The 21,190-nt window shown below is 54.5% G+C and overlaps 1 protein-coding gene across 11 annotated transcripts in view; it reads right to left on the bottom strand.

Annotated features, from left to right (window-relative positions):
* The window catches only part of sox5 (SRY-box transcription factor 5), a 153,288-nt gene that overhangs the window by 10,502 nt on the left and 121,596 nt on the right, over window positions 1–21,190 (bottom strand). For 9 of the 11 annotated variants that reach the window (XM_072709597.1, XM_072709598.1, XM_072709599.1 and 6 more), the window contains 4 exons: window positions 20,884–20,952; window positions 11,315–11,441; window positions 8,538–8,623; window positions 224–367 (listed from right to left, as the gene is read on the bottom strand). In XM_072709597.1, the coding sequence (XP_072565698.1) occupies window positions 224–367; window positions 8,538–8,623; window positions 11,315–11,441; window positions 20,884–20,952 (426 nt within the window). The remainder of the gene's footprint in view (window positions 1–223; window positions 368–8,537; window positions 8,624–11,314; window positions 11,442–20,883; window positions 20,953–21,190) is intronic. The other 2 variants (XM_072709594.1, XM_072709605.1) reach the window with 1 other exon arrangement.

The raw sequence follows: 21,190 nt of genomic DNA, 5'->3' as shown, positions 1-21,190 counted from the left end.
TGATGTTCACTGCAGGGCTTCTACCCCAGGAACGGTTTGCCGGGAATTAATATAAAGTGCCTGCTTCCTCTGGGGCCCAAAACGGAGGCCCAGAAGACACACCGGAGCACTTCCTGCTTCGGGGGACAGCTGCACAGCACTTACACGGAAGCGGAATGCCACTAGAGGGATGTCAGACTGCACTCAGCCCACGTGGGGCCACAAAAGGCGGGAGAGGCAGTACCTTGGGTTTGGGAGGTGGGGTGCTCCTGCACTTCTCCGTCTGGCCACTAGTGGGCGAGTGTGTGCCGAGGTTGGCCTGGGGCATGCTGCCGTGCTTCGACCCCGGGGACACCTGCATGGCCGCCAGCTGGGCCGCATACAGCTGCTGCAAAAACAAAACGAGGGGGAAAGAAAACAAGGAGGGAGGGACAGAGAGAGACACATGAATAAATAAATACGCACACTGCACAAACAAAAAGAAGATGGGGTTAAAAAGCCGGGGCCGGCCATTAGCGGGGGGCCCGGCGGCTGCTCTGGGACGGCCTGTCACTTTGCGTCCCACTGCCCGGCCCCCAGAGGCCCGGCTAACAGCACACGCGAGTGAGAGACAGGTGCATCCTGGGATACGATGCTGAATGAGGGTCGCGGGCGTGCTGAGGGTGGGGGGGGGATAGTGTCTCTCGAGATAAACAAAAAGGTCAAGGGAAAACAGGAAAGTTAGGGGGCTCCTTTTCAAGTCGACCGCAGTCAGTATTCCGAGGGCCCGCGTGGGGATTTGAAATATTCCGGAGACTGGCGGTTCCGGCGATAACTGTAAAGGCAAAGCTTGTCGCAGGTAGTATTGCGATATAGTGACATCATGAACCGATTCCTAGGTTCATCCTCCCAACCAAATGACACCCCTCCCTGCCACCAAGTCCGGCACAGCAATGCTCCGCGGGTTCACGTCCCCCGCCACAGAGGCAGGAAACGCTCCGCGGGTTCACGTCCCCCGCCACACGAGGCAGGAAACGCTCCGCGGGTTCACGTCCCCCGCCACAGAGGCAGGAAACGCTCCGCGGGTTCACGTCCCCCGCCACACGAGGCAGGAAACGCTCCGCGGGTTCACGTCCCCCGCCACACGAGGCAGGAAACGCTCCGCGGGTTCACGTCCCCCGCCACAGAGGCAGGAAACGCTCCGCGGGTTCACGTCCCCCGCCACACGAGGCAGGAAACGCTCCGCGGGTTCACGTCCCCCGCCACACGAGGCAGGAAACGCTCCGCGGGTTCACGTCCCCCGCCACACGAGGCAGGAAACGTTCCGCGGGTTCACGTCCCCCGCCACAGAGGCAGGAAACGTTCCGCGGGTTCACGTCCCCCGCCACAGAGGCAGGAAACGCTCCGCGGGTTCACGTCCCCCGCCACAGAGGCAGGAAACGCTCCGCGGGTTCACGTCCCCCGCCACAGAGGCAGGAAACGCTCCGTGGGTTCATGTCCCCCGCCATACGAGGCAGGAAATGCTCCGCGGGTTCACGTCCCTCGCCACAGAGGCACGAAACGCTCCGCGGGTTCACGTCCCCCGCCACAGAGGCAGGAAACGCTCCGCGGGTTCACGTCCCTCGCCACAGAGGCACGAAACGCTCCGCGGGTTCACGTCCCCCGCCACACGAGGCAGCGCTCCTTCAGAACAAGCCCCTCACTGCTGACAGACAGCTCCCGAGTGACTTAAGCCGGTGACGCTAAACTGACATTCGTAAACAGACTTAACACGACTATTTTTAAGCTGCCCGACATTCCAGCAGAGGCTGTTAAATGTACCCAGCCGAACCGCCTTTGTGCATGTTATTAAGGAAATTAAGGGGACGATTTCTATTTAAAACCATTCCTTTCTTGATGATACACAACAAAAAACACCCGGTTTGTGACAGAAGACGGGAGATTTTTTCCTGCGCTCGTCTTTAAAGTGCAAACTGAGCGCGTTCTCAGAAGGACGAGACTTTGGTGCCTCGCTGCTGTTTCTCTTTAAGATTTTGGAAATTAATCACTGTTTTGCGAGTGAAACTTCCGTCCTTCTGTCCCACGCTGGCCGCCAGCCACGGACGGGAAACAAAGGCTGCTTTTATGCAAATGGCCCCCGCCTTTCTCTGTCACCCCCTCTGCTACATAGCCACTTTACTTCCATCCTGTGTCGCCGTAGATTAATGCTTCGTGGCCGCAGCCATGCTTACACGCATCCGCACACACGGATGTCCCCCATGAAGTACTGCTCCCCCTGCTGGCTGGCAAATAACCCCATGTAAAAGGACGGGTGGGGCCGACTCAGGCGGGGGTGTGGCATGTGATATGTACAGTGACTAGAGGGCATCTAAAGTGCCAGGGGGTCTGAGTGTGCTCAGAGAGGGGCTGCAGAAGCGAGAAGACAAGAAGTGACTCATCTGACCACAGGGGGTGCTGTTGAGTTCTCCTTAGAAGGGCAAAAATCTTATCTGGAATGTGATGATGCAGAGTAGCTTAAATGTGACCCCACAAAGGGTGGGCGTTAAGGCATCTGCAAAGGTGGGGGGGGTGAACGTCAGTGGATGTTTCCAGAAGGGGGTATTGAGATGTTGGGGGAAGGGCTGGATTGAGGGGAGCTTTAATTGAACGTGGCAGACAGCACAGTCCCATGGCAACCAGGCAAATCTGGACCGCGGGGGTAAGGCTGATTGAACCCTGAAAGCCGCCGTCCGCACCGGCTCACGCTTAATCCCTCAATATGATCTGTAATCAATCAGGGCAGCAGCGTCAGGAGGAAGGTGTGCGTGTATTAGGGTGTGTGGGGCGCCTGTCCCTGACAGACACACAAGGGGGGGGGCCCAGAGCCCCAAAGTGGAGCTGTGACGGCTGGCAGTGACGGGCAGCCCCCTCGGTGCGTTAAGCGAGGCCAGGCACCCTGGGCAGACCCTCTGCCCGCCGTAATCCGCCGCCTCACAGAGATTATACGCTGCCCTCCCATCCACCGGCTTTGTTGCCTGAATGAAACCAGGCTGAGAGTGGGAGGCCGGGGGGGGGGGGGGGGGGGGGGGGGCGACGACGCCGGCCGTGAACCGCAGGGGTTGTGAGAAAGATAAAGCTCGCTGACCTCGCGGAGCTCCCTGCCAGCGGACGGGCGGAAAGGGATGCCGGCTTTGTGTCGGGGGGGGAGTCGGGCCCCGCAAAAAGGGAATTATGCTTATTATCACTGTCACCCCACCAAGGGGGGGCCCTGCTACCTGGGATGGGTTCCAGACCATGGCAAGTCTGATGGGTAAGCAGTTACCAGATGGGTATATATACAATAATAATGATAATAATAATAATAATATTTTTATTATAATTATTAGTACCATTATTATGTTGTTGTTACTATTATTATCATCATTATTTGGTTGTTATCTGGTCCTTTTTTATAATGACTTGGTTGTCTATGGATATTTGAATATTTCTATTAACATTTTATTGGACTACTTCACTGTCTCCCTGGGACCTGAAACCTCAAACTGTGCCTTTAACCACCACGCCACCTACAGACAGACAGGCAGACAGACACGCCGCCACTCCAAACCGGCCCAAGGGTCTGTGGGCCTTTCCCTCTGAGGCGCATGAGTAAATGTGCTGAATCCTTCCCGCAGTTAAGGTATTAGCCATAGGCTCAGTTCCCCCCCCCGCCCCCCCACAATATGCTCCAACATCTGCCTCCTCCTATGATGCCTAACCCCGTCCATTGACCCTCTTTATATCTCTCCGGCATGACCGGGGGCTGTGGGGAGGGAGGGGGGCAGGTACACACTGCTCCACACCTCCACCCCGCAGCTGCATGGCTCCCTGCACCGTACCCCCCCCCCCCATCTGCTCCTCCAAGATCCAGTGCAAGAAACTTCGCTTGGGTTTTTTTCCCCAAGAATAAAGCTGAGAATCCAGCTAAAAGTATTTAGCCGTTAGCAGCTGCACGGGCCTTTAAGTGTGTCGCGCAGTCACTGTCGGCTGCACGGGCCTTTAAGTGTGTCGCGCAGTCACTGTCGGCTGTACGGGCCTTTAAGTGTGTCGCGCAGTCACTGTCGGCTGTACGGGCCTTTAAGTGTGTCGCGCAGTCACTGTCGGCTGTACGGGCCTTTAAGTGTGTCGCGCAGTCACTGTCGGGTGCACGGGCCTTTAAGTGTGTCGCGCAGTCACTGTCGGCTGCACGGGCCTTTAAGTGTGTCGCGCAGTCACTGTCGGCTGTACGGGCCTTTAAGTGTGTCGCGCAGTCACTGTCGGCTGTACGGGCCTTTAAGTGTGTCGCGCAGTCACTGTCGGCTGTACGCGCCTTTAAGTGTGTCGCGCAGTCACGGTCGGCTGCACGGGCCTTTAAGTGCGTCGCTCAGTCACTGTCGGCTGCACGGGCCTTTAAGTGTGTCGCGCAGTCACTGTCGGCTGCACGGGCCTTTAAGTGTGTCGCGCAGTCACTGTCGGCTGTACGGGCCTTTAAGTGTGTCGCGCAGTCACTGTCGGCTGTACGGGCCTTTAAGTGTGTCGCGCAGTCACTGTCGGCTGTACGCGCCTTTAAGTGTGTCGCGCAGTCACTGTCGGCTGTACGGGCCTTTAAGTGTGTCGCGCAGTCACTGTCGGCTGTACGGGCCTTTAAGTGTGTCGCGCAGTCACTGTCGGCTGTACGCGCCTTTAAGTGTGTCGCGCAGTCACTGTCGGCTGTACGGGCCTTTAAGTGTGTCGCGCAGTCACTGTCGGGTGCACGGGCCTTTAAGTGTGTCGCGCAGTCACTGTCGGGTGCACGGGCCTTTAAGTGTGTCGCGCAGTCACTGTCGGCTGCACGGGCCTTTAAGTGTGTCGCGCAGTCACTGTCGGCTGTATGGGCCTTTAAGTGTGTCGCGCAGTCACTGTCGGGTGCACGGGCCTTTAAGTGTGTCGCGCAGTCACTGTCGGCTGCACGGGCCTTTAAGTGTGTCGCGCAGTCACTGTCGGCTGTACGGGCCTTTAAGTGTGTCGCGCAGTCACTGTCGGCTGTACGGGCCTTTAAGTGTGTCGCGCAGTCACTGTCGGCTGTACGCGCCTTTAAGTGTGTCGCGCAGTCACGGTCGGCTGCACGGGCCTTTAAGTGCGTCGCTCAGTCACTGTCGGCTGCACGGGCCTTTAAGTGTGTCGCGCAGTCACTGTCGGCTGTACGGGCCTTTAAGTGTGTCGCGCAGTCACTGTCGGCTGTACGCGCCTTTAAGTGTGTCGCGCAGTCACGGTCGGCTGCACGGGCCTTTAAGTGCGTCGCTCAGTCACTGTCGGCTGCACGGGCCTTTAAGTGTGTCGCGCAGTCACTGTCGGCTGTACGGGCCTTTAAGTGTGTCGCGCAGTCACTGTCGGCTGCACGGGCCTTTAAGTGTGTCGCGCAGTCACTGTCGGCTGCACGGGCCTTTAAGTGTGTCGCGCAGTCACGGTCGGCTGCACGGGCCTTTAAGTGTGTCGCGCAGTCACTGTCGGCTGCACGGGCCTTTAATTGTGTCGCGCAGTCACTGTCGGCTGCACGGGCCTTTAAGTGTGTCGCGCAGTCACTGTCGGCTGCACGGGCCTTTAAGTGTGTCGCGCAGTCACTGTCGGCTGCACGGGCCTTTAAGTGTGTCGCGCAGTCACTGTCGGCTGTACGCGCCTTTAAGTGTGTCGCGCAGTCACGGTCGGCTGCACGGTCCTTTAAGTGCGTCGCGCAGTCACTGTCGGCTGCACGGGCCTTTAAGTGTGTCGCGCAGTCACTGTCGGCTGTACGGGCCTTTAAGTGTGTCGCGCAGTCACTGTCGGCTGTACGCGCCTTTAAGTGTGTCGCGCAGTCACGGTCGGCTGCACGGGCCTTTAAGTGCGTCGCACAGTCACTGTCGGCTGCACGGGCCTTTAAGTGTGTCGCGCAGTCACTGTTGGCTGTACGGGCCTTTAAGTGTGTCGCGCAGTCACTGTCGGCTGCACGGGCCTTTAAGTGTGTCGCGCAGTCACTGTCGGCTGCACGGGCCTTTAAGTGTGTCGCGCAGTCACGGTCGGCTGCACGGGCCTTTAAGTGTGTCGCGCAGTCACTGTCGGCTGCACGGGCCTTTAAATGTGTCGCGCAGTCACTGTCGGCTGCACGGGCCTTTAAGTGTGTCGCGCAGTCACTGTCGGCTGCACGGGCCTTTAAGTGTGTCGCGCAGTCACTGTCGGCTGCACGGGCCTTTAAGTGTGTCGCGCAGTCACGGTCGGCTGCACGGGCCTTTAAGTGTGTCGCGCAGTCACTGTCGGCTGCACGGGCCTTTAAGTGTGTCGCGCAGTCACTGTCGGCTGCACGGGCCTTTAAGTGTGTCGCGCAGTCACTGTCGGCTGCACGGGCCTTTAAGTGTGTCGCGCAGTCACTGTCGGCTGCACGGGCCTTTAAGTGTGTCGCGCAGTCACTGTCGGCTGCACGGGCCTTTAAGTGTGTCGCGCAGTCACTGTCGGCTGCACGGGCCTTTAAGTGTGTCGCGCAGTCACTGTCGGCTGCACGGGCCTTTAAGTGTGTCGCGCAGTCACTGTCGGCTGCACGGGCCTTTAAGTGTGTCGCGCAGTCACTGTCGGCTGCACGGGCCTTTAAGTGTGTCGCGCAGTCACTGTCGGCTGCACGGGCCTTTAAGTGTGTCGCGCAGTCACTGTCGGCTGCACGGGCCTTTAAGTGTGTCGCGCAGTCACTGTCGGCTGCACGGGCCTTTAAGTGTGTCGCGCAGTCACTGTCGGCTGCACGGGCCTTTAAGTGTGTCGCGCAGTCACTGTCGGCTGCACGGGCCTTTAAGTGTGTCGCGCAGTCACTGTCGCCTTGATCCCCTTTGTGAGGATAGAGACCTGCCTGACTACCCACTACCCTCCCCTGCCCCCCCCCCGAGCCACACCAAGATTGTCAGGTCAGTCCTGCTAATATGAGGTGGACGGCCAGCTGTGGATCAGAACGTACCAGAATGGGAGGTGGCGGTGGTTTTAATGCATCCTGGTGTTTTGTCCTGACAAGACTTTTAATGAAAACATAGCGACTGACCAAAACCATAGTGACAGAAACCATAGTGACAGGAAGCATAGTGACAGAACGCCGGTAGCAGCCTGTGTCCACAGGAGGGCAGTGAGGCCTTCACTTATGGGACTTTGGACAGGGGCGGCTGTACCGCTACCCACCGGTACCTGTGGGTCAGACCCCGAGGCGTGACCCCAGGCTGCAGCTCCATCCCCAGAAGTGGGAGAGGGTCCCAACTGCGTACGACTCAAAATGTCACTGGGCAGGGGAGGGGTCAAAGGTTACTGCGAGCAGTCATCACTATGGAGACGGGGGCGGTGTGCGACACGGTGAGGCAGGAAAAAGGAGGTACGAGGCCCACTTTAAAAGCCCCCCCCCCCCAACACCAGTCGTGAAATGAGCCTTTGAACACGGTTGCCATTGTTTGGCGATCCACCCCTACAACACCCCTTTGTGCCTCTTATCTCTCAGCCGAACACCGGGGACCCAGTTAAACCAGGGGAGCGCAGGGGTGACGACCTGGACTAAATTGGATTCTCAGAGCCGTGCTGTCAGGGGTGGGGGGGGGGCTCGAACGTGGTGATAAGACCAGGCTGCAGGTGAGTGTGTGTGTGTGTGTGTGTATGTCCCAGTCTGAAAGTCTGTCTAAATATGAGTGTAATGTCAAAAGGAGTGTAAATATGAGTGTGTGCAGATTATTATGTATGTGTGTGTGTGTGTGTGTGTGTGTGTGTGTGCGCGAGTGTGAGAACACCCCTTCCCCCCCAGCAGTTCCAGCTCTCGCTCTGACTGTCTCTCCATTATGACTGTGGCTCTGAAGTATCTGACCCCCTGAGGGGGGGCAGTAATCTTTATGTCCGTCTCAGGGCATCCGCTCGTAAAAATGGAACGCAGCGCTGATCGCCGTGGAAGCGCTGGTTAGTGAATTACCCCCCCCCCCCCACCCCCCACTCCCCAGCCTGTAACAAAGTGATCTGTTTCACTGGGGGATTTTGAGAGTGCGGGATTGAAGGTAGGAACAGCCATGTAGTCAGGACTGCGATACCGGGGAGGATTGCGGATATGTCAGGGTGTGAAACTCTGGGGTGGGCGGGGGCTCAAAAGGGGCGGGGCTTTGCAGGGAAGGGGAATGTGACCGTGATGTGGGAAAGCCCTCCTGCTGATCTCCTGGACCGAAGGGGGGGACTTTGGAGGCAGCAGATGTTTGACCGATTTATTCTCAAAATAAATATCTTAAAAATGCCGACGGAAACCGGCGGAAAGTTTAAGCCCCAATTTTTAATTTGGCTTCATTCATCCCCCCCCAATAAATAGATCTATGTCTTTAATATCAAACTTGAAATCGAACTGTCTCCTATGCCACTGAGGCAGAGGCTAAACATGGTGGGGGGGACATATTTGTAGAGGGGGGGCGGCTCTGGGACTCCTTCACACTTGTCCACTGTACACAAACTTGTCAGGAAGGGAGGGATCTCTAGCAGATGACATGTGACTGACTCCCCCCCCCCAAGCCAGGAATGATCTGTACTTCTGACCTGGGGAGGTGAGGCTGATGTCCGACGCCCGTCGGTCTTACCTGGAGTTGTAGGGGGCCGAGTCCAGGCGTTGCTGCGGCCGCCGCCGCCATAGTGGTTGGGATCAGCTGCAGTGGGTAGGGGTCACCTGGGGGGGGGGGTGGTCAAAAAAGCGGCATTTCAAGCAGGTCCACTCTTACACTGGGTGTCCGTCTTTTACCACCCACGCGTCCAAAGCTGGGTCTTTCCGGCTGCCAGCTCCCACCCCCAAACCAGATACTCAAAATCATCATCCTCTGAAGGCTGCCCCCCCCCCACTCCAAAGGCTGACCACCAGGGAGACTCCTTCCCCCCTGCAAAGTCCTCTTTTGTTGCAGCCCCCGGTCCCCTTAATGAAAGCCGGATCATGCGCCTAATGCCCTCTCCACAAAGAAGGCTGAGGAAGCCCCCCCCCACCCAGCAGATCACGGCCAGTAATTAAGGAGCAAAACTTCATCTCAGCCGACAGGAGCTTTCCGGCAGGGAGGGGGGCTGGCTGGGTGCTGAGGGCTGAATTATGGGCACAAGGGCGGCAGATAGGGCTGGTAATTACCCCCTCTACAGGAAATATCAGGGAGCGCGACTCTTGCCGTCCCTTTATCTGCTAACAAGCAGGCCCTGCGTGCTGCGTCCATGAAGCACAGCACCGCCACAGCACCGCCACCACCGCTGCCGCGTCCTTAATGCGCCACTTTACAGACTCCGTTTCACTGGCTCTCGGCTCGCGGTGTCTTAATGGCCTAGGTGAGGCGTCCTTTCTTCCTTTTTCCCAGAATGCTTTGTTCTGGAGTGAAAGAGCAGCTTTTATGGCCACCAGGGCAGCCGCCTTTGTGCGCCGCTGCTGTCGGCAACGGCGAGAACAGATCAATAAGGCTTCGGCTAAGCGGAAGCGTGGGAGCGTAATCTGACCCCGGCGCTCCGGCGCAAGGTACGAAAGCAGACTTACACAGTGATATGTTGTGCTCAAAGATGATTGGCAGAGATCAAGGGGATGTGCGGGGTCATGTGAGACAAGCAAGGCGATTTTTTAAGATGGGTGTCATTACAGGGGCCATAATTCATACAGAAGGGCCTGCCTTATCATTAGCCAATGATATGTATTTAATTGGTCAATGACAGGGGAGGGGGCACTTCAGGGGCCAATGAGCTTTTAGCTGGGCCAGGCGTCGCCGACCCTGCATATGCCCCGACCAGCGTGTTTAATTCTGTGTTCAAATCTCTCTCCGAGTCATAAGTCGAGAAAAAACGTTATGAAAACGTGTTGAAAATGTCACTTCCTGTCCGAAACACACCTCCTTTCCCGATGTCCACGTGGGACAGACTTCTGTTGTGCGAGATTCCTCTGTCCTTTCAAGGTGGGGGTTTACACAGTCAACACTAAGTGTTTCACTGCTTCTCTATTTTTATAAATATTTGAAAATGTTTATTTTGTTAAAGGTATTAATAGTTATACATCTTTGGTTTGCTCTTTGATTTGAAGTAATAAATGTCTTTCCATTAGCTTTTTGTGCTCAGACAACAACAACAACAACAGCTTGGATGTGGTGTCACACACCTCGGAATTTACGACTTCGCCAAGATAATTGAATGCAACATAAATCCATGTAACACTAAATCAGTCCGGCACGCCCCCCTTTTGCCCTGATCCCCAATATGGGTACAATTTGGCTGAATCGGGGGTTTTCACTTGTTAAGTAATAAACCAGACATTCCCAGCTCAATTTTTCCCATATAACTTTTTCATTAAAAAAAAAAACTAGGTTGAAGCATTCTTTGGAACAATGTCAGTGATGTATTATGGGAGATTATTTTACTCCCTAAAACAAACAAAAATATCTAAGACATTTTATAGGACTCGCGGGGACCGCTGAAACAAAAGAGAAACAAAAAAAAAGTTAAACATGTTAGTTTTGGCCAGAGGACGGTGGTAAATCAGGCAAGAGATGGATCCCGCGACAGGAGCTGCTCATGCTCTGAGTCAAGTTCTCACTGGTTTAAGACCAAGAAGAATTGAAAAAGAATAAGTCAGTCCGCTGCTCACTGCCTTAAATTTCAATTTGAGCTTGTGGGGGTGTCATAAAGCTTCTTTGGTTAGCGCTGGGGGGGGTTGGAAATGATCAGGGTTTGCATGTTTGTGACGTGGTAAATTGGAGGGGGCACTAGCGGGACCGGAAGTCACAGGAACAGCTGGACCGGAGGAGGAAGAGCCGAGCGGAGCAGAGAACCCGCAGGCAGAAACAATCGAAGCCAGAATGGCAGTGCTGGAGCAGGCTGCCGGGAAGGGGGGGGAGTAGTGTAATAATTGATATTGATGGACTTGTTTTGGAAACTGTGAAGTTCTGTGGGAAGAGCTGGACCTTGGGATGCTCGGCGTGTTGGAAGCGTGTCGGAGGCGTGTTGGAAGCGTGTTCTGGCTGCGTCCTGCGTTATTGCGAGGAAACCTGGGGCAGGTCTACCCCCCTGTGTCTTCACGTTATTCCGCAGAATGCTGGCAGCGCCTGTTCACGCTGTAAACAACACATTGCCTCACAGTTGGACGGTTACGACCAAAAAAAGAAAACTCCCAGAGGAGCCGCTTTTTTTTCTCCTTCCATCCCCGCCTTCTTCCTCGATTTACTTTTTGAAAATGCGACTCAAAGACAAAAGAGGCTCCGTGTGATGGGCTGCCTCGGTCACCTGGCGAGCACGGCACCTGCCTTACACCCGTGCTCCTCATTCTCGGATCCTGACCCAGAAAGGCCCGCCCCCTCTGCCGGAAAGCCCCGCCCCCTCTGCCGGAAAGCCCCGCCCCCGCACTCACTGCAGCCTGGCTTGTAGCTGAATCCCGGAGGGAGCAGGAAGCCCTGCTGGGCGGCGGCTGCAGCCAGAGTCCTCTGATCCGGAGGGAACACCGGGATCATCAGGGGGGGCAGCTGACCCTGGACCTGCTGGAAATGAGAGAGCAGTTGGGGGGGTGAGTGGAGTGGAATTGATGGAGCGTCCAGGGGAGAGGGAGTGGTAGGGAAAGAGAGAGGCAAAGGAGAGAGACATAGAATAAGTCAAGGGTTTGAGTAGGAGGTGCTGCTGTCTGTGCACTAGTGACACCACTGTCTGTGCACAAGTGACACCACTGACACCCCCCCCCCCCCCCCCGCCATCGTGGGCATCAGTGATCATTCTCCTCAGATTTCCAGCTCCTGTGTTGCCTAGATCTCAGGCACTGGCACCGTGTGCACAGGTTGACAGCCCCCCCCCCCCACCGTGGACTGCCCGCCCCCCAAATTAGCGGGACGAAGGGGCCATCGCACAGACCCACTCCACGCTCCCCCAACAGCTGGCCGTCGCTTGGTGGAAAGGGTCCTGGTCGGCAAGGAGCCACGAGACTTCACAAGGTTTCCAGGATTAAAAAACCCAGTGACTCTGACCCACAGACACAGAGAGGCAGCAGACAGATGGTTCCGCAGAGCAACGCGCTGCCAAAAAAAGACAGAAGGGCGGCGCCGGTGAGCGTCAGTATGAATCGGCAGCGGCGGCGAGAAGTGAGGAACCATCCTGGGGCAGTGGTATCGGCAAGTGGGGAAAAGGGGAAGATTATCTGGGATAGATGGTGAAAATAATGGTTGCGGAAGGTGCCGCTTTGGAGCTGGAGTATGGAAGATGAACAGGGAGGAACCGTTTCATCGTATATGTAAATTCAAGGACGGTGGCAAATGCAAAAATTGATTTTTTTCTAGGTGTAAATTCCATGTAGCCAAAGGAAGGTGCCGGATGGGGAAGAATTTCGGGTTGGATGTGAAGTCGAGACGGCGGCATCGGTTGCGGGGGCTGGGGCACGATTACACTGCAGACGGAAATGGTGCAACTGCGGCCACAAGCAGGATCTTGCAAGAAACGCTTGGACCCAGAGCCTCAAAAATTCTTTACCGGCGTCCTCCAGGAGGCGCTATTGAGCCCCATGTTCTTTGTGGCTGCACGCTCACTCTGCCGGGAGGATCGCTAATGACCCCAGGGGTCCCCCTCCCCGTTGTCCAGACAGCCTTGCGGTCACATGACCGACACACGCGGGGGAAAAGCGGCATTCCACCGCCATGGCCTCGACCACGCCGTAATTACCAGGCAGTTCTGGTTAACCGTAACTGCCATATTGGCCATGCGGTGATCAGAAGGTAGCGGCGGTTTATTGTTTTACTTAAACAGGCCCCCCGTGGGGCGTAATCACAGGCCCTACTCCCCCCCCTCCCCGACAGCATTAATCAGACATATGCTGTACTGTGGGCCTCCAGGCCGGGCAGCGGATCTGTGTGTATCTGCCTCTCCCAACACGGACACGCCATGGGGGGGGGATGCAAACCTGTAGCTCTCCTCACTCTCAGAGAGTGGGCCGCCTGCACCCCCTCACACACACTCCTCCTTCCTGTTTACCTACAGCTGGCCAGGTCCATCTTCCAGGTGTCCCCTTTAACACAACGCCCACAAATGCCGCCCGGCGCAATTAGGTGTGCTGGGGGCGGGCCCCTGTTCAGCAACACCATTGGCCGTCGCACAGGCTATTCCCCTGGAGACCGAGACATTAACGAATCAGGGAATCCAATGGAGTTGAGTGGAACAGACCCCAACACCCCCCCCCCCCCCAAACACAGGCATTGGTACGCTCCACAGTGGGCTTTAATGGGAGCATAGACTTCGTCCCCCCCCCCCCCATTTTAGGCCCTGCTGGCTCATCCCTCACATTTAGCCTCTGCCCTCGAATACTCCGGACGCCAGTACCTCCTCCATCTGCGAGCTCCATTAAACAGGGCTAATCCCCACCAACAGCTGGGCATCCACTTCCAGCCTGCCCCCCTCCTTCTGTGCCACATGCACACGGATGTGAATGTGCATACAAACAAGCGAAGGCGCATGGCACACGCGCATGGGCACACGCGCATGGGCACCCGGAAGCTGGCGATCACGGCCCTGCCCTCCGGACCCGCCGACACACCAGGTCATAATTGGGAACATATGACAAACACACCCAACAAACCCCCCCATTGAATGCCCCCCCGCCCCCCTCCCCACTGGAGCTCTCCTCGGTAATTAGACGGAGGAAATGACAGCCGGGCCGAAGGATGGCAAAACAGCAGCACTTCAAAGCAGCGACCACATCCAGGAAGCGGGATTAAAGTTCACGAGTAAGAAGGAGAGCCGGGGGCGTGGAGGGGGGGGGGTCTACAGGGGGCTGAGGGCTCATTAGGGAAATGTCAGAGACAGAGGCGAAGGAGACACCCATTCAGCAATATCTGACCTGAATCTGGTGCCCCGCAGGACACACCGGCACACGGCTGCTGGTAGGGGGGGCAGGGGGGTGGGGGGCGTCCTGAATCCACACCCTCCTGCAGCCCTGCAGCCCCTCATTCCATCCTTATTCTTCTCTGAAATTATTTTTATGCTAAATGCACAGGCACCCGTTCTAAGTGCCAATTATTGTTTGCTGAAAATGAACATCACACACACACACACACACACACACACACAATGACAACCTTAACTCCTACCCAGCCCTAACCTTCACCAAAGTAACCAAACAAAATACAAATTTTGGCATTTTTAGTTTTTTGATTGCATTCACAGATTTCTGTAAAAGTCAGGTTATCCTTGTGAGGACTGAAAAAATGTCCCCACAGGGTAAAAAGTTAGACGTTCTTGTCACATTTTGGGGAAATCCGGTCCTCACAACGTAATAATTGCACAGAAACACACACATTCAGTTGTTTTGTTCCCTGTGAATAGCCCCCCCAGCCCGGCACCGCATGCAGGCTGCCGATTGGCTGCATCTTTCTCTCCAAGGTCACAGAGACTGGAGGGGGGGGCAGCAGAGTTAAAAAGCAGCCCCACGTTTCCGCCTTGAACACAGCCACCCCCATGAAACTCCGCAAGCACTCGGGGGGGTCCGAGGAACAGAGAGCGTGCACAGGGGCCCCTGTCACACAGCGCCATCCGCAGGCAGACAGATGCCCTCCACATTGCCGGCACGCTGTTTAGTGGCTCACCCATCCATACCACTGTGTTTAGGGTGGGCGTCCCTGGAGGGGGCTGCTCCAGTGCCCCCCAGGGACAAGCCCAAAGTCACACATGGACATCTGACGTAACAGCACAGGTGATACCATGGGGAGAGGACAGGGGCAGAGAGAAAAAGCTGGGGCAACCAGACAGGCCCCCGGACCCCCCCCCCCAGTGGAAAGCAGGAGAACACCCCTCAGCCAATGGGAACCGCGGGAGCGAAACTTTCATTTCGCGACTCTTTCGTTTGCAAGGAAAAAAAAGAAACACAGAAGAAAAAAATAAATAAGTCTTGAAAGAAATAAACGGAGGAGAAGTGGAAAGTTGGCAGAGAAGGCGGCGGGCGGCGGGCGCCAGGCTGCACAGCTTGAACTTAAAGCTTTTTGAACATAATGAAGATGTGCCGATAATTAACATATGTAGTGTGAACAGGTTTGCTGGCACCGGTGCGAAAAAACTCCAAGGTAAAGTTATTATTAGGGAGTAATTAGCTCTATGAAGTAAATGAGTGGAACAATGGGTGCCAGCATCACCAATATGGCTAACATCTGACTGAGCAGGGAAAAAAAGAATTACCACGGTAAAGTATGGGTCCCACAGCTAAAATCTGTTCAAAACCATATGCTGCAGCAATTAACGGGAACATCGGTGACCTACTGTTGTAGAGGGAGCTCACGGCGATATAACTGATAATTAATTTGAGCTGGATGCTCTGGTGAGTGCTGCGAGGGGGGGCGGCACTGGGGTGACTGGGACGGCGGCTGTGTGTCGACTGGCCCGGCAGAGGCTGCCGTCATGCGAGGTCCTGGAGGGGCGGGGGGGGGGTGCTTGGGTGGCTCGTAATTAATGCACCGCGGCCACCGGTGGCCCCCCCCGCGAAGGCCGTAACCCGCGTTTGCACCCGTGAGCCAGACCCCGGTTTCACTGAAGCTAGCGCAGGACTCGGCGACACCGGGCCCCCCCCCGCAGCCGGGGCAGCCTGGACCCCACACGCATCCCCATTCGCCTACAAGAAACCCGCACCCCCGCCCATAGAGGCAGTGTGCCCCCCCCCGGCGCCTCAGCCCCTCACAAATGACTCCCTTCTGGCAGACAGGCTGAAATGGGTGCTGTCTGGGAGACGGATGCCGCCCCCCCCCCCCCACTGATCCCCCCCTCTGCACTTCCTTCTCCCCCCCCTGCTCTTTCATGCAAGTGGGAGGGGGTGAGGCCAGTGGCGGGCTGGGCGTGGTGGCGTGAGCCGTCCTGCTGCAGGTGGGCCTTTCTCTGCACCCATCTGCTAAGCTGTGTCCTTCCTCAAATAGCCTCCCATTAGCCGGCCCCTGCTGGGCCCAAGGGGGGGGGGGCTTTCCATGTGTTGTTAAGGACCGGTCACTTATGTAACAGGCATTGTGTGCCGGCAGTGGGGGGGGGCTCTCTGATTCTCCCGCTCTCTCCATCACCATCACTCTCTCACCCTTTATTCCACTTCTATTCCTTCCCTCCATCCCTTCACGCCCCCTCCCTTCATGTCTCCATCCACATCCCTCCACTTTAACTGCTTAGATCTTTTTTTACGCCGATTTTGTATAACACTAATAAATATGAAGGATGAAGCAGAATAATAGGGCACGATTACAAAGAATAACTGTAGGAAATCATGACACTGCCACCAGTTACATCAGCGACGATGTAACAGCAGCACGGCTGTGTCAACAGCCCGAGTCGTACGGCTACGAAAATAGCACTGGATCAACCAGTGTGAGGCTCACATGGAGCACACATGACCCACTGCCAGCGTGTCACTTCCTCATCCTCTCCCATTGGATTCCGTTCCCATTTGCATTTAAAGGGGAAGGTACCAGACTGGCTTCCTGACACCATGTGCCATTAAAGTTCTAACGACTTTAATCACTGAACTTTTTAAAGGAGTCCCGTATCTTATAGTTAAGGTCATAATTATTAGCCCCTTATGAGAAATGGGACATTTTCCTATATTTATGTCAAATTTTTTTTCATTTATCAAACTTTGAAAAGTAAAAAAATCATTAATGTAAAAACCTCCAAATGGTACAGTTTTATTTAACAAACAGTTTCTATATTGCTGTATATGTAACTTTATTAAAAATTGGGGTGGTCAAAATTTTCAGCCCCATGTGAATCTGTCAGGAAGTACTGCAGTAAAGTTAGATGTTCAGGTGTCCAACTGGAACCCCATGTGAGGTGATGAGCTCAATTAGCACCACATTCTAATAAATGGACTGAAAGGAGCAGAGCTAGTGGCACGTAAAGGCAAGATCGAGAGGTATCATGCTTATCTTCTCTGTGAAAAGTAATTTCATCGTGCCAAAAACCAAACAAATAAGTTTGGACCTCAGGGAAAAGACAGCAGATGCGCATCTTAAGGGGGGTGGGTACACTGCAAAATGCGAAGTGACCCACTCTGTCAGAAAGAAAGCTGGGCACGATTGCAAGTGCAAGATTTCAAAGACTTTGGAGAGGAAAATAATCGGAGATGCCAACAAGAACCCCTGGATCACTGCAAAGGCCACTGTCACTGAACTGGCCTTTTCTGTTGGGTTAGGGCTCTTCATGGTGGGAAGCTTTGAGATCATTGGCCAAGGAAAACTTCACTGCTCATACAGCAGCGTATTAAAGCTAGACTGAAGTTTGCCCTGGATTTTCCGAAACATGTGGATGAATTTTGGAAGTCTGTCCTTTGCTCTGACAAAACTAGAGCTGTCTGGGCACATGGATACAGTGAAGGAAAGGAGAGGCCTTCCACCCTAAAAACACACTTCCTACAGCTGGTAGGAGCATAATGCTGTGGGGCTGTTTGTTTGGGTACATGGCATAAGAAAGAGGATTACGCTGACATTTTAACGGATGGTTTTAAGGAATCTGCTGCCAGTCTGGCTTTGGGTCGTCACTGGGTCTTTCAGCAAGATAATGACCCAAATCCACATCACAGTTGGTCCAGAACTTTTTGAGGAACAATAGAATCAAGGTCTTGGAGTGACCCGCCGGAAGCCCAGATCTCAATCCTACTGAGAACCGTTGGCAACAGCGCGAGTTTAAGGTCCACGCTCGAAAACCATCTAATTTGCATGAGCTGGAACAATTTGCAATGGAGGTATGATCTAAGACCCCTCCGGAGATTTATGCAAACCTTGTGAGAAACTACAGGAGAAGGTTGTTATAAGTTGAGTCAGAAGGGCTACATTGACTATTAATTGACAGAAGGCTAATAATTTTGGCCATGCTATTTTTGTGTTTTTCTTGTTTCAATTAGCATCAGTAAAACGTTTTTTTATCAAACTTGGAAATTGTGTCTTTTGCTTTTGGAAGCAATTCTCATAAACACTTTAAATACCAGTCATTTTCTTTGAAAAATTAATGGTTTTGTTCAATTTTGGACAGGGGACTAATAATTATAACCTTAACTGGACACCACATGTCAGTAAGCAAGATCTTATTAGTGTCCAGTTATTTGCCAGATTTTGCTGGGAAATTCAGATATTGTTTAAAAATCGTCCAATTTACAGCCAGGCTATACTTCCTGGTTAACTGGGTTAAGTTAACTGATCTCTCTCTCTCTCTCTCTCTCTCTGAGCAAGCTGTTTCTCAGAGGGCCTGTAGTTTCCAGAAGTGAGGGGTGTTTTCTCTCTGACATCTGCACATGGTCCAGCAGGGCCGGAGGAACCATGTGGCCCAACACGGGGTCTCCCAGGCCACAAATGCAGGGGCGACCCATACATCACCCAGACTTACTGCCAGCAAAACGCCACAGAGCAACTGGAAAAGAACTGCACTGTTTAAAAGCAGATTAAAAATATTTATTTCCCCTTATTTGAATAAAAATAGCTGCCGGTTTTCATGCTTTGCAGATTTTTCAGACAAAAGTGTTGAATGCAGTTTCTATTTTACTCATAAGTCTCATTTGCATAATGACAATATGAGTGTTTTTTGGTGAGTGTTTGATAAATAAAGATGTTTTCGGTTCTCTGTTTCGGCCAATTCCCCTTTTCTGTCACAATGTATACTTTATTTATGGCTTTTTTTTTCCACTCAACTGTGACACCTCCATACAACCTTTTGCCGCGGGAGAAAGCCAGGTGCCCCGGTCGGTCACGTGACATGAATAAAACTGCCAAAAAATCCGCATGGAGGGGGGCGGAAAGAGGAACTGGGCCGGTGCAGTCAGGGTTCACGTGTACGTGCGGACGGGGGGGTGGACAAGCTGGACGCCATGCAGTTTCTGATGTTAGTCCATGTACGATGAAATGCAACGAGGATTACCGCGCTAAAATGACTGGGGGGGGTGGAGTACAATTTTCCACACTAATAGGCCGATTTCAGATGGGGGAGGGGGTGACACTCCCTGTTCTTGGCACGCCGGACAGCGAAATCCTGCGGTCGTGTCGGATCAACACGTGTCCACCAGTGAGGCCTGAGTGAGGATCTGTCCTGCGGGCCTTTCAGGCGGACAGGAACTCGGATCTCTCACATTCCCGAACTGTTCCGGCCCAGTTTCCATGGCACTGTTTTACAGGAAGTGGTATCACAGGAAATGGGTTTTCATCAGCACCCTTACATCCCATTAAATGAAATCCAGGCTCCTCTATTCTGGCCTGGACATAACGCCCTTGCCTACTGTGTCCCGGCAAATCCTGCCGATTCTGCATTATTAGTGGTGTGTTTATTAGGCTAATTACGGTAAGAGCAATACTGTTTGCTGTTTAATGCCTCACATATGCCTGGCATTGAGGGAGACCCAGTGTTGCTAGGAAAGGAGGAATTATACCCATTGGACTGGACCGGCAGGGCGCCAGTGTGAGCTTGGGTCTGAGCCGCTGGACTACACAGTGCGGGGGGGGGACCCTCAGAGCCCTCCCCCTACCCCGACAATGCAGGATATCAGAGTATCGACACAGTTGCATGTTAACAAAGCAGTAGGAATATTAGTCTTGTTAACTTGGTGAATGCGTAATAGATAAGCCATGTTTTACGCCATTCTCCACCTCCCCCCGCGCTCACCCTCCCCGCTCCTCGGTTCCCCCACGGGGCCTGGCAGGTGTTTCTTTCATAGGCGCAGGGGGGCCAGCTCTCTGCCGGGGGGGGTCCCCGTGGAAACAGAGGCTCCCGGAACACTTTAATTAGAACTGTCTCCTTTTCTGGCAGCGTCCGTCACTGAGGAACAGTTAGCAAAACAGTGCTGGGGGCTGGCAGGGGGAGGGGGGGGGGGTTGCGGTGAGGGGATAGGGACCTTAGTCTGGAACTTGGACGTGGGGGAGAGGGGCAGTTAGGGCACGACGCCTACTCCCCACCTGGACCTGGACCTCATGAAAGAGCGAGAGAGGGCCACCTACAGGAACGCTTCCATGGGGGGTGGGGGGCCCTGATTTACCCCTGATAACTAAGAGGAAGGGGCTGAGGAGTCACGGGAAAAGGCGCTGAGCGGCCTCCAGGTCACGGGGCCCGCGTGACGCTTCCACACACGGTCACACACTGCGGCTCCCCTCGTTCCCACACGCACACACACACGCAGAGCCGCTTGCATCCACGCCACCTCTCCCTCGCTTTCACACACAGAGTCTTTGTCCTTCGCAAACAAACACGCACACGAAACACACGAGTTGTTTGTCTTTGTTTTCAGGTCGCTGACCCGTGATTTCACTCAGGAGGGGCGAGTCTCCGCTCCGGGGCCTGTCATCCGCGCACAGACGCGGCGCTCTGTCTCACGCCCTGGGAAACACACGTTGGGGCTCAGTGGGGGGGGCGGGGGGGGTGGCTGTCACACGCACAACGGCAGGATGGCGACGCTCCAGCGTGGGGGGGGGGGGGGGGGTGGCTCGACGTCTCTGTTTTGGGGGAGACGGGGTCCCGCCTCAGGCCCTGAGGGACACTGCTCACCCTGCTGCTTAGGCCTGGTCTACAGGGCCCCCCCTGTATTATGGGATGTGCACTGCTAACAGCGCGTCACTGACAGCACGGTGGAGCATTATGGGACAGCAGCTTGGAGTCCGTTACAGGGGTCGGGACGCCATTTCAGGGGCTGAGATGCAGGGTTACAGTATGGACAGGAGGCCAAATGCACACTGACATACAAAGACAGACATACATAAACACAAACAGACACATAAAGATTCATAGACAGGCAGACAGAGATATAGATATACAGAGAGACAGACAGACAGAGAGACAGACAGAGAGACAGAAAGATAGAGAGACACAGACAGAGAGACAGACAGACAGACAGAGACAGAGAGACAGACAGACAGACAGACAGAGAGACAGACAGACAGACAGACAGACAGAGACAGAGAGACAGACAGACAGACAGACATTCTGGACGCGCAGCTGGAGACTGACCTGGATCTGTTGTTGGAGCAGGTTGATTTTGTGCTGCTGCTGCAGGAGCTGCTGCTGCTGTCGAGCGATCTAAAAGGAAGCACAGACACAGGCACAGACACAGAGAGGCACAGACACAGAGACAGAGACAGGGAGATGTGATGCTCAAGCTGCTTAACACTTCTGTTTCAACATTGCAGCAACACAGAGTCACTGAGGAACAGTTAGCAAAACAGTGTATCTGAGTGACTGTGTTCATCTGTTGTGTTAGTTGGTTTGTGTGTGTTTGTGTGTCCATCTTTTCATGTCCCTGTTTCTGTGTCTGCCT

This window comes from Paramormyrops kingsleyae, chromosome 1, assembly GCF_048594095.1.
Source record: "Paramormyrops kingsleyae isolate MSU_618 chromosome 1, PKINGS_0.4, whole genome shotgun sequence".
NCBI classification, from domain to species: Eukaryota; Metazoa; Chordata; class Actinopteri; order Osteoglossiformes; family Mormyridae; genus Paramormyrops; species Paramormyrops kingsleyae.
This window is presented reverse-complemented; position numbering and strand designations above follow the sequence as displayed.